This window comes from Corylus avellana, chromosome 2, assembly GCF_965113065.1.
Source record: "Corylus avellana chromosome 2, dhCorAvel1.hap1.2, whole genome shotgun sequence".
Taxonomy (NCBI): Eukaryota; Viridiplantae; Streptophyta; class Magnoliopsida; order Fagales; family Betulaceae; genus Corylus; species Corylus avellana.
Window position 1 is genome coordinate 42,671,930 of NC_142491.1, and position 12,342 is coordinate 42,684,271.

The following is a 12,342-nucleotide window of genomic DNA, read 5'->3' on the forward strand; positions in this document are numbered from 1 at the left end:
TAAAAATAAAATCTTTTAGATGATCACTTGTTAAAAAAAAAAAAAAAAAAAAAAAATTTTTACTGCCATGTCATTATAGTTATATTTTTGTTCTATATGAGTTTACTAAATAACATTATCCGTTACTAATGAAAAAAACATACGATCCCAAAGTACCCAAGAAACCAGGGCAGTAAAACATTAATAGGGTACACACCCCTCAAGAGAAACTGTAAGAGATGAAGGTTTATTCACTAAAAATTCAAGACAACAGCTTTTTATTCACTTTAAATTCACAGTTCTTCCAAACAAATAAGCTATTGAGTGAGTACAATTTTTGCCTTAATCTCCCTATCATTCTTGAACACTTCTTCTGGCTCAAAAAAAGCTAGTATATCAGATAAACCAAACAACACTGTAAAAACTAAGACGAGGCAAAGGAGGAAAGCTTAGGTGAGGCAGAAAGGCAAGTTTCTGGGTAAACTTGTGGTGTTGTATGTATCATCTATCTGAAGCTGTTAGGCCTACAACATATCAAAGGTGGTCAGGATTCTCAAGATAAGCTGAATGTCTCTCCACAAGAAGTCGTATCAGGTGATTCTCAACATCATCACCAACCTGCGTCTTGTCCCGGCGAACTGATATCTTTTCATTAGCTGTAACAACCACAACCTCCTCGTTGCGGTTTGAAAGCTCATTTGCCACAACCATATGCATCTTGTTCTTTTTAAGAGCCACATCAGCCTTCTCTAAAAGAATTTTTGCATCTGTCTCCAGCTGTTTAGTCAAGCAGAGGAAAACTTTTCAGTACGACACTAAAACCTGATTTATTAACAGGTACTTCTCAATTATACATCACAAAAAGTCAGGGAAGGTTATAAAAGGACACTCTGAAAATTCTATTCATCACGGAATCATCCCTGGGGAGGAAGAGAAATAGACGAGAATCGGGTGCAATGAGCTGCCGATCCAAATATCAGAAATAGGGGTGCAATACGGGCCGGCAGCTCATTGCACCTAATCCAAATCCGAGAAATAAGCCCTCCTCTTTCTTCAGGACATAGGGGGGTAATAAAATACCATACTATAGTCTGTATTGGCCTATCCTTTCATATTTGCAAATTCAAATACAACCCAGCCACCACTTATGGACAAACAAATTATATTCTACTTCTAACATCCTTGATATATGGAGGAGAAAAAATATAAAAGTTTCATGCATAATATGGTTGATATTAACAAAAACAATAACCTTTTCTTCTTTTTTATTTTTATTTTTTAATCTTATGTCATAGTTGTAGATGCTGCTATTCATCAAATAAAGGTTTACAAGTATAGTCAAACCTATATTAGTAATAGTCACCCAAGTTACAATACACTAGTGGTAGAAAAACATCTAACCTTGAAAGATATGCAGAAGGCCAAGGGAGCCCAGTCTTTCCTAAGCACCGAGAGCATCTTTGGCACTTGAACCAGTCGCATATCCAAAGGACCAGATGCTGACTGTATCTTGTGCTCTGCCTGCAGAATTGAACCATGTAAAGTAGGCACAGACATGATATACTTCAGACAAATCTTTTACGTGTCCATAGAAGAGCAGTCTTAAATTGTGGGAGTGGTTACAAGTTCCCTAGTAGAGGAACCTCTGCTATAGCAAAATGACACAGGAACCAACAGGGTTAAGTTAAAGAAATCTGAGCTAAGTTCCTTGGCTAAAGCCGAGACTTCAAAAGCAAATTGGTGCTGCTCTCATGTTTCTGTTGCTATTGCTACAAACATGATGCTTATACGAGAGGAATTTGAATTATATAGTCAGCCCATTTTCCAACATGCAGCTTACCAACAAAAGATGGTGACCTTTCTTCATGTTGTACCAATATATAATGTGTTCATAAAAAGAGCTTATTTTTACCCATCGAATAAAAGAACTGATTTTCAATCTGTTTTCCAGAACACTAAATGCAGCCAGAAGAAAAGAGTAAAATAAATGACTACTCAACATATTAAACCTTTACCATGTTCTTCCACGGAACATAAAAGTCAGAAACTGCAGCTGCAAGATAAAACATTGCATTTGCCCCAAGACGACTCATTGAAACTCCAATCATTTGTAGCATCTGCTCATAATATAAAGACCACTAATCAGTCCATAGGAGAACGCCTATCATGTCCAAAACCAACAGACACTTTAGTAATATCAAATAGAGCAGCAACAAGTTTATAGGATGGAAAATTGTCCTGCAACAAGAAGTATAAACAAGTTTATATTGCCTAAGCACTTTAACAACATCATTGTACCCAAAAGAAAAGGTAAATTTACACAAGGGAAAGGGTAGCCAAATAAAAGCAGCCGTTGGCACCATGAGGGATTCCATACAATCACCATATGACATACAGGGACAAAAAAGACTGGCCATATGGGGCTTAAGAACTACTTCTACATGACTAAAAGTTATAACTGAACAACTCTCCAGTAGAAAGCAAATCAGACTACCTTATAATTCCTGAATATGTATCTATAACCTTTTTTTCTTTCCACTTGAGCAGTCTATGGTGGCATTTACTGCATTGCACCCTGGATGCAGAGGTATGGTACTTGACCTGCAGAATTGAATACTACTCTCCCAACAGGAAGCTTACAAATAATAAAGTGTTGAGTGTGGAGGGCACATAGAGAGAGAAGCTGATTTCCATGATAGACACAAAATATGATCCCAAACATCGACGCAAAAAATCATTAAATATACAGATGTACAAGTAGGCACATGATTTGGCGTTAAAGAAAAACAACCAATGATCAACTGAAGCTAACCTGAAGATACTCAAATATGGTTGTAAAGGGAAGTTTTAACAGATGGCCTTCTGCAACTGCCTGCAAGAATAAAACCTCAAACTGGCTCACTGTTATGTTGAGCTAATCTTCTGCCATCACATAATAAACCAAGAGATCTAAAAGTTGAAATACAGGAGTAAAGGGGGGAGAAAAAAATGCACGGCTAAATATCGATAGTTCATACAGCATGATGCTCAGTGATGGCCTTCTTCACTGCTTCAGCATGTGACTGGCGCACTGAAGTATGAAACGAAATTCAGTCATCTTATCAGGAACCATCAGTGCTTCATATAATATTGATCATGAGAATTTGACATATTAGCACTCTCAAAAAGCAACCGGCATGGGTTTCAAGTATTAGAGCCATGTGATAACTTAGGCATGCATTATAAGCACGATTCATCACATTTTAGGTCTTTCCTCAGGGTCCAACCGTTTTCTACATATGTAAGCATGAAGGAAAAAAATTGATTCACTTGTCATGATGTCGTACATATATATATTCTCAGTGGCCAAAAGAAACAAACCTTGAATATTTGACTCATCAGTGATCTCAAAACATTCAACTAAGGGATCCTCTGGAAGAGATCTGCAGTAAGGCTGGTAGGTTCCCCTGCTTAAAATACATACAAGATCCACCATATGGTTAGAAGACTAAAAAAATTATTCTCTTTCAACCATGTAAACTTCTTTTAGTCAATGTAAAGGGTATATCATGGTAAGAAAATAATTCACCTGCGATATAAAAAGATAACTGCATATCCGGCCTTAATAAAATTCCTGCAAGATAATCAGCACATCGATATTGATAACATAGCATTAAAGTTTGTAAACTACAGGCTTCCTGTTCGGTATGGTGGAATGTAACATACTCCGTGGATGCTGCTCCTCTATGGCCTGAGCTGAAATTATCAATGTAGCGAACACACCGTTGCTCCAAAGGAACCGTGGTGCCACCAGATGTCACGCACACAACCCTCCTACCTCTTCCATTTCCTGAAAATAATTTTCAAAACAACACACACTCAATTTACCTTATTCATCCAAGGGACCATTTTGAAAGTTGAGAGTAAAAATTGCAAATGAGATTAACTAGAGAGTGAATTTGCCTGACACTGCCGAATTCCTCTCAACAAATTCCTCCAATTTTCCACTGATATCGTCCCTGTTTTGAAGAGGAGGAGCGGATTCAAAGAACGATTTCACTTCTGCATCCAGTGTTTCTTGTGGAACTCCCAGTCCATTTTTTACATCCATTGCAAAATGCCTACAGCCATTTTCTTGTCAAAAAAAGAAAACAACCCCACAATTTGATTTCACGCACAGAAACCAACAGGATCACAAATCACAATCTGGAGGATTTGGTACAGCCGTACAGGACAAAGTACATGGATATGAAATTTTCAGCATCAAATAAAAAAGCCACCCTCATACTCAAAACTCAAAAGAAAGTCGACCATCACTAAACAAAGGAAGGAATTGAACAATATCTCAATCAAGTACTAAAATTATCAACCCAAAGAAAGGAAAGAAAAAATTTTGAATGAGACCCATTGTATATAAGATAAACGTTAACCTCAAAAACGCATAACAAAGCAAATATCACAAGGCAAGTTAGAGAAAGGGGCATACAAATGAACCCTAGTCTTTCCAATACAAGAACACCGCGCACTGGTTAAACACATGAATTCGACGCAGAAATTCGTGGAATCGAAACGAATTTGAAATTGAAATTCAACAATAGATTTGAGTTCACAGAGGAACCCAGATCGCTTACCTTCAAGAAACAAAACGCCTCGTGAAAAAAAGAAAAAAAAAAAAAACGTGAGAAAAAAGGGAGAAGGTGTCACAGTGTTGAGTTGGTAGTGTGGAAGATGAAGATTTCAGCTTCTTTAATATACAAAGCCCATCACTTTTTGGGGCTTGAAAGTTTTGTGCGCAAATTGGATTATTTATTAAAATAACGGCATGTATTTATGCTGTAGTGAAAGCTGTAGTAGACTAGTAGTGAAAGGAACTGTTAAAATTAAATCTTCAAGTTAATTAACTTTAAAAAGCTTTTAGTAAGAGAGAAAAAAATAAAATAAAAATTTGAGAGATTCAATCTTAACTATTACTTACACTATAATATACAACAGTATGTCCGAAAATTAGTTAATCTGTACTGCGTGAGCGGTAGGCCGTATATTTCCACCAATATTGACGATCATGAAGGATGATAAAAGAGATAAACTACATTTATCTTTAAAGCACGATAAAAAAAAAAATAAAAAGTCAAAATGATTAAAATGGCATCAAGATGGAAAAAAAAATAATGTAAATAAGCTGGCAAAATGTATTTCTAAAGGAGAAATGAGGGGCAACAATTAGAAAAATGCTTCCGTCCACATTTGGCCTATTTTTAATGACGTGATTGATGGATAATCACATGAAAAAAAAGATTCAAATTTAAAATTTTAATTTCAATCATCTCTTTTTATCAGACAAGTAATTAAATATGGACATTATATTGCACTGTAGGATACCTCTAACAATTTTTTTTTTTTTTTTTGATATGACAATATAAGAGGAGGGAGTGAGATTAGAACTAGAAACCTTCGTTTCATTAGACAAAATCCCAACCGATTGATCTACCTCTTAAGACGCATACCTTCAACAATTATATAGTGCTTGAAACCATCAAAAATTTCTCCCAAACACGTGAAAAAAAAAAAAAACAAAAAAAACAAAACCTAGACGGAGATAGGTTGACTTATAAAAAGTGGAAATTAGCAATGCATTTAAGAAAAGTAAACGAATAATAGCAGCTATTAATGGAAAAAATCAGCTATTACTCTAACCAAGAATTGTAGGCGGGGCAGGATGGTCACCATCCACTAACCCCGTCTTAAACAGAGCCACCTAAATCGTTGTGATCCTGATGGGCCATGGGCCAAGGGAATTGAATCAGGGTGGTCCAAGCCATAACAAATTGTAGGAAAAAATAAAGAAAAAACAAGAAATTGAACCCGACGTGAATCGAACACGCAACCTTCTGATCTGGAGTCAGACGCGCTACCATTGCGCCACGGATCCACTTGTTGATAGTACGGACAATCATATTAATTAACAAAACCATTAGCTGACTTCCACTTTCACCAATCTTTTGACTTGAAAAAAAACAAAGGGACTTCCCGCCAAGCCCAACCGTTTCTAGAAACAGAACAACCACCACAGCTGGACGACGAAAAGGCGCCAACTCCTTCCTTCAAATACCCCTCTCTCTCCCTCTCTCTCTCTCTCTCACTCTCTTTCGATTTTGGCAAAAAAATGGCCGACCCCTCCAAGCTCTACTCCCACATCGAAATCAAGGCCCCTCCTTCACCACCACCGCCACCACCATCGATACCGTTCTCCACTGACCTTGCCGCCGCCGGTCTCCAAGACCAAAGGATCCCCTTCTTTAGGTCACGCTCTCGGCGCAGCAGAAGCGGCGGCGACACCTGGGTGATCTCCGTTTTCGTGATCCTCCACGTGGTGGCCTTCTTCGCCACCATGCTCGTCAATGATTGCTGGACCATCTCCCACCAGGACTGCGCGTTCAGGGCGCTTGGCAGGCTCTCCTTCCAGACTCTCTCCGAGAACCCCCTTCTTGGACCCTCCGCTTCCACGTCAGTAAACATTCACAAAAAAAGCTTCTTCTTTGTGATGACTCTTTTTCTGTGATTGGTTTGGCTGTTTGGTCGCTGAGAAAAACTGAGGAGAAAAAAAAAGGAAAGTTTTGTATTGGAAGTTCTGATTTTCATAGCTGGATTAATTAGGGTTTCTGGAACATTTTTTCTTAGTGTTATAATCACTGATTTCTCTTTGATTCTCAAAAACTATGAGCTTATAGTGATGCTCTGCTTGGGAGTTCAGGACGATCCAACGGAAATAAGGAATAGTTTTAGCAGCTGTAAATCTCTTATGCTAGGGTTTCTGGAAACTTTTTGGGCGTTTTATTGATCCTTTGGCTTTCAAAAATGCTTAATTGTATTTCCCGTTTGGTTGCCATTTGCCAAGAAAGTTTGAGAAAAGGAACTTTTTTTAGAATTAGAAAACCTTGCCCGACAAAAACTTGTCTGATTAGGAGCTTTGGATAGAGATTGTGATTTTGGCCTGAGAGAATTGGAGAATCGTTTAAAATATTATATTTATGGTGCTTCAGTTGACTGCTAAAGCTATCTTGTGTGTTGCAGAGAAATTCATTGCTTTTTGTTGACTTGTGTTAATGTAATTTTGTATATGGGTTTTCGATTTCTACTACTCTTAGCCTTTTGACTCATCAAGTTGCCTGCTGGGTTAGAAATAATCCTTGCTTTTTTCCTTTGTATTCGAGAATGAATGAGCATTTTTGTTAGAATCAAAACATGAATGTTGATAAATAAACTATTTGATGAGTGTTTCTTGAAGCTTTTTCTTCCTAATGGGATTGGTACCATGTAATTCAAAGTGCGTAGCCTTTCATATGTTTTGTGAAATGTCTCAGACAGTTGACTGCTTCCACTGTTGCAGGTTAGATCAAATGGGGGCTCTTCGAAGGAAATTTTTGACAGAATATCACCAAACCTGGCGTCTTTTCACATCTCCATGTTTGCATGCTGGAGCCATCCACCTTGTCATCAACCTCTGCAGTGTTATCTTTGTAGGGATTCACTTAGAACAAGAGTTTGGACCATGTATCTATTTTCTTCTCTTGAGACTTTGTTTTGCATAATCAAATAAGTATACAGCTAGATCTTGAAAAGCTTTTACCTTACTTGCTTTTTTCACTTCTGTTGGGCAGTAAGGATTGGAGTAGTATATATTCTCTCGGCTTTTGTTGGTACCTTGGTGGCTGCACTTTTTGTCGAAAATAGCCCAGTAGTTGGTTCATCCGGAGCTCTATATGGATTGCTTGGAGCTATGCTCTCTATGCTTATTAGGAACTGGAAAATTTACACCGATAAGGTCCTTCACCTGCTTCTTTTCTCAGTTCCCTGTTATCACTTTATTAATTATTATGATTAAACCGGTCTAATAATTGCTTTTTTCTTTGATTGCAGTTTGCAGCTCTAGCATCACTTTTCTTTTTCTCTGTGATCAATTTTATCCTTGGTTTGTTACCTTATGTAGACAATTTTTCAAATATTGGAGGTTTTATATCGGGATTCCTGCTAGGATTTGTGCTTTTGTTCAGTCCTCAGCTCAGGAAAGTGGCTCAAAATAAAGGAGACCTTTACGAATATGGTGTTAATAAAGTTTCTACTAAATTGAAGTTGAAGCAGAAGCTAGACAGGCCAGTTCTGAGGAGTGTTTGTCTTCTTCTTTTTGGTCTTATGTGAGTATTTTTCTTTTATTTGTATGACAAGCTATAGTCTTGCTGGTGCTCAATAATAATTGTTTTTTGGGCTTATGTGAGATCTTATAAGAGGAGCTTCTTCCAATGCAGACTTGGTGGATGTCTTCTAGCAGTTCTTCAAGGAGTTAACATGAACCAGTATTGCAGATGGTGTCAATATGTTGACTGCGTTCCTTTCAAATGGTGGAGCTGCAAAGACAAGGCAACTTCTTGTGAGGTATAAATTTATTTCTAGAAATTTTTTCTAGCTATAGATAACCCTGATTCATACAGGGTTATGAGACTGAACCGTGGCATTACTCTCTACCCCTTTTTGATACCGTCTTACATCAATTAAGGTTCACCTGTATCTTTGTACTTTCCTAATGCATCTTCTCTGTCTTTTTAAGTTTTCTGTTGTAGATGGAAGAAAAACTTTCTTATGCATATGATATATTCTTCCTTCAAGTCACCAAAATGGACTCTAGCATGTTATGATGTAATTTAGTCTTACAGTTTGATACTCCATGCTAATGGTGGTTAAATATCAAATGCAGACCATGGTGAGCGATGCACAGTTGACATTGACCTGCATGAGTAATGGAAACTTCAGGGTTTTCCCTTTTACTAACATTTCGCAAGCAAGGGCAAACGATTTGTGCACTCTGATATGCAGATAAAAACTTGTGAGTTCTTTTGATTTTTTTTTGTGAAACAGTAGAGCTATACAAACTTTTATATGCATACCAAGATAAAAGCTAGTACGTGTAAAATGCAGACCATCAAGTAATGCAGACCTATATGAGCTGAGTAATGGAAACTTCAGTGTTTCCCTATCACCAACATTTTGCAAGAAAAGTTGTGAGTTACAGTTTTGTTATGAGATGGTAGACCTCTACACATTTTAATATAAACCTTTTGTTGATTACTAGTGATGAAATCTGTAGCATTCTGAAGTTGCCTATGTCCCATATTATCAAAATTGTATAATCGAATGGAAGATGAATACGAATGGGAGATGAATACAATGAAATGAAACGAAATGACACGTGAGTATACTCATATATATGTCCATTAGCTTAATTGATGATGAACCAAACAGAATGTCCTCCGCAGACTGAAAATATGCCTTGAGGAAGGTTTATCTTATAGTCTGAGGATCACACCCTCTAGAATGATTGTATAGTGTGATACTCGACTTCACTCACTCTTGAAAACCGGCTTGTAAAGGTAGGGTATACAAGAGCTTATATACACATAATTAAGACTATACATAAACCATGTGAAAAACTTAGGATGATTACATTCTTCAAAACTGCATTCACCCACAGTAAAATTTATGCTGCTATAGATACAATATCAAGAACAAAAATATGCAATCCGGGATTTCAGTAGAAAGGCACCCACAGTAAAATTCTTGAATATCACAGTAATGGGATGAAGTTCTGATAATTGAAATAAAGAAGGAAACCATTCTATAGGATATTTCTTTAACATATCTGGGGACACATATCAAATTCTTTTTTCTTGAATTCAATGGCCTATGTTGGGGTCTACCGACGTAAACAGTTTCCAAGTACTAAAAATAAATTAAAAAAAAGAAGGATTCTTTAAGATAATTAATACCAGAAGCAAGTATCTCTCTTCTGCTTCATATGAGAAATCCATTGCTTTCCATTAGGTCACTTTCTCCACCAAGTATAAAGTCTCAGGTAAATTATTTTCATATACTTATCTTACTTTGTTTATTTTTTATTTTTTAATATGAGACTTAATACTCACACGTGCATCCACAACTTTATAACTAAACAACAAATTAGCGCAGAAAACGAAAAAGAAAAAAGAAAAACTCCATGGACTTTTAACTTTTTCAGCTATATCTTCCGGCAAACGATGTAAAGTCCACATAGTAGTTCTCTCTATGTCTATAACCTAATCTTATATAGATGGTGCAAGAGAACAAGAGCTCCTTCAGAGTTCAGACCAGTGGTGTTACACTGATACTGTTGTTTATGTCCTCTGTACGTGTTTTGTTTTCATTATTTTTCAATGTCAAAAGTACATAAACTATTGACAATGAGATGACACTTAACAAGAGACATGAACATACATAATAGCATTATGTGTTTTTTCTTTTTTTCTTTTTTTTACTCCCTTTCAAAATACTCCACTAATTTTGAACATGTTTAGTCACTCCATCTTACATGTATAATGCAATTATGAATGTCTTCTTTATGAAGCAACAGAATTCGAATTTGGGTAAACACTTGTTTAGGCGTGTTACACCCAAGTCAAAGAGCCACTTAATCGACCCATTAAGATTGAGCATGATGGGATTTTGATTCTTTATGTTTCAACTGGGATTTTATTCGGACTCTCTTTCCTCCTTTCCTAATGACCTTTCTTGTTTTTAAAATCCCAACTTTTTCCCTCTCCCTTTCATTATGATGATACTTTTATAATATGGCTCGCAATTTATGATACAACCTCTGAATCCAACATAAAATTAACGATTTGGAGTTGAGAAGAATTCATTTAATTAAATAGGTCGGGTTAGAGTTAACATATATAGTCTTATACTTATATCTTGATATAACTTAAATTCTACACGTAAATACGAATGGCCACCCATATCTTACATATGATATGATAAGCAGTTCTGACTAAATCTAATCAACCAATTTTGGAATTGTGGGTTTAAGTTTTCACAGCTCCATGCCTAGCTAGGTATGTGATTCTTTCAATTTCAAGTGAAATATAAAGTCATTTCATGGTTAAATTAGATTTTCCATGTCTAGTGACGTGTACATGTTGTGATTTATACTATATAGTTGGTTCCCAAGAACACTTTTGCGTACTTTTTCTAACCTAACGGATCTGAGAGTGGCCACTGGACGGCAGGTATATGAGGTGGGCTCGAGTCCCACGCCATACTGGGTTACTGGTCCACTAACGGGAAAGACACATGAAAAAAATATCTAGATATATATTCTTTTTATTCTAATTTAAATATTTATTTTCTTTTTAGGGGATTTCAAAATAAAAATCAGCGTTATGGCGTTCTTCGGTGTTATCGTGTTTCTATGTGGATATTATTTTTTTTAAAAAAAAAAATTACCTATATTTTTCTCTTTTGATTTTTAGAAAATAATATTCACATAAAACTAAAAGAATACAAGAAAAACACATAGTACTTTCCATTTTTTTTGTGTTTTTTTTTTTCTCATAAAAAAATACATTAACAAACAAGTCAAAACACAAAATACTCTTTAAAACATAATTTTTTTTTTTTTTAATATGCATATCACGTAGAAATTTCCTCAAAACACATTAAGAAACATATTCCTTCTTTTTTCTAATTAGAATATTATTTTTACAAACGACCATCAACCTTTTCAAATATATATATATGGTTCTTGTTAAAATCGTATCCACCTCACTTATAAAAAAAAAATAATAATAAAAAATAAAATAAAATCGTATCCACCTCTAATTTAGGAAATTAAGTCATCTTTATTTTTATTTTTTTTAATAACTATATGATTTAAAACTAAAACACTTTTGTTTTTTTTAGATGGAAAGAGTACGGAGTACTAAATAATAATTGAAATACTGAAAACAGGGACTCACATGGTACGGTAATTGATCTCACTTTATTTTCATTAATCTCAATAAATATCATACGATACCATGGGCTGCACGTAAATAAATAAAGGCTACTCATTATAAAATTAAGAAAATTAAAATAAATTTTTTTAATCACGAATTGTAGAAATTTTTTGATAGTTACATTAATTACAGAGAAAGGAGGAAACACAGACTCGTGGAAAGAAGAGATATTGACTTTAATTAAATAATTAAATTTATATATATATTTTTTTGAATAATTGATAATTTAACATGCTATTAAGGTAAAAGGTAGATTAAGATTCTGCAATAGATATACATAATAGGAAGATGAGCATGAGAGTGATTATAAGTGATGCTATTGGGGAGGTGCTAGCCACTTTGCAATCTCCAAAATGTAATATTATTGATCCGGTTGTTGCATAATCTGTTATTGTTTTTAGAGCATTAGTTTTTGTTAAAGAGATGTAGTGGCATAAGGTGAAATTGAAAGGAGATGCATTACAAGTGGTACGAGCATTAATAAAAGGATGACAAAATTTGGCATCGCTGTGGCTAATTAATT

At 35.5% G+C, this 12,342-nt stretch overlaps 2 protein-coding genes and 1 non-coding gene across 6 annotated transcripts; 1 reads left to right on the forward strand and 2 right to left on the reverse strand.

Annotated features, from left to right (window-relative positions):
- Nucleotides 1-207: 207 nt before the first annotated feature.
- Nucleotides 208-4,745, reverse strand: LOC132182469 (phosphopantothenate--cysteine ligase 2). Of its 3 annotated transcripts, XM_059595734.2 has the most exons (11): nucleotides 4,590-4,745; nucleotides 3,922-4,079; nucleotides 3,685-3,808; nucleotides 3,548-3,592; nucleotides 3,340-3,425; nucleotides 2,997-3,049; nucleotides 2,792-2,851; nucleotides 1,995-2,096; nucleotides 1,381-1,500; nucleotides 598-756; nucleotides 208-503 (listed from the first exon to the last, which is right to left on the reverse strand). In XM_059595734.2, the coding sequence occupies exons 2-11, from the start codon at nucleotides 4,067-4,069 to the stop codon at nucleotides 498-500; spliced, it is 903 nt and encodes a 300-aa protein (XP_059451717.1). In that variant the 5' UTR covers nucleotides 4,070-4,079; nucleotides 4,590-4,745; the 3' UTR covers nucleotides 208-497. The 3 variants fall into 3 exon arrangements, with proteins under 3 accessions (XP_059451717.1, XP_059451710.2, XP_088369332.1); XM_059595727.2 differs by having other exon boundaries at nucleotides 208-756; nucleotides 4,590-4,742; XM_088513206.1 differs by having other exon boundaries at nucleotides 208-756; nucleotides 3,922-4,092; nucleotides 4,590-4,742.
- Nucleotides 4,746-5,815: 1,070 nt separating this feature from the next.
- TRNAW-CCA (transfer RNA tryptophan (anticodon CCA)) lies at nucleotides 5,816-5,887 on the reverse strand. The gene has a single exon. It is a non-coding gene; the product is annotated as a tRNA-Trp (tRNA).
- Nucleotides 5,888-6,121: 234 nt separating this feature from the next.
- KOM (Rhomboid-related intramembrane serine protease family protein) lies at nucleotides 6,122-9,040 on the forward strand. 2 transcript variants are annotated; one of them, XM_088513204.1, is made up of 7 exons: nucleotides 6,122-6,462; nucleotides 7,346-7,509; nucleotides 7,617-7,780; nucleotides 7,876-8,150; nucleotides 8,262-8,388; nucleotides 8,708-8,836; nucleotides 8,929-9,040. In XM_088513204.1, the coding sequence occupies exons 1-6, from the start codon at nucleotides 6,122-6,124 to the stop codon at nucleotides 8,828-8,830; spliced, it is 1,194 nt and encodes a 397-aa protein (XP_088369330.1). In that variant the 3' UTR covers nucleotides 8,831-8,836; nucleotides 8,929-9,040. The 2 variants fall into 2 exon arrangements, with proteins under 2 accessions (XP_088369330.1, XP_059451698.2); XM_059595715.2 differs by having other exon boundaries at nucleotides 8,708-9,040.
- Nucleotides 9,041-12,342: the final 3,302 nt, after the last annotated feature.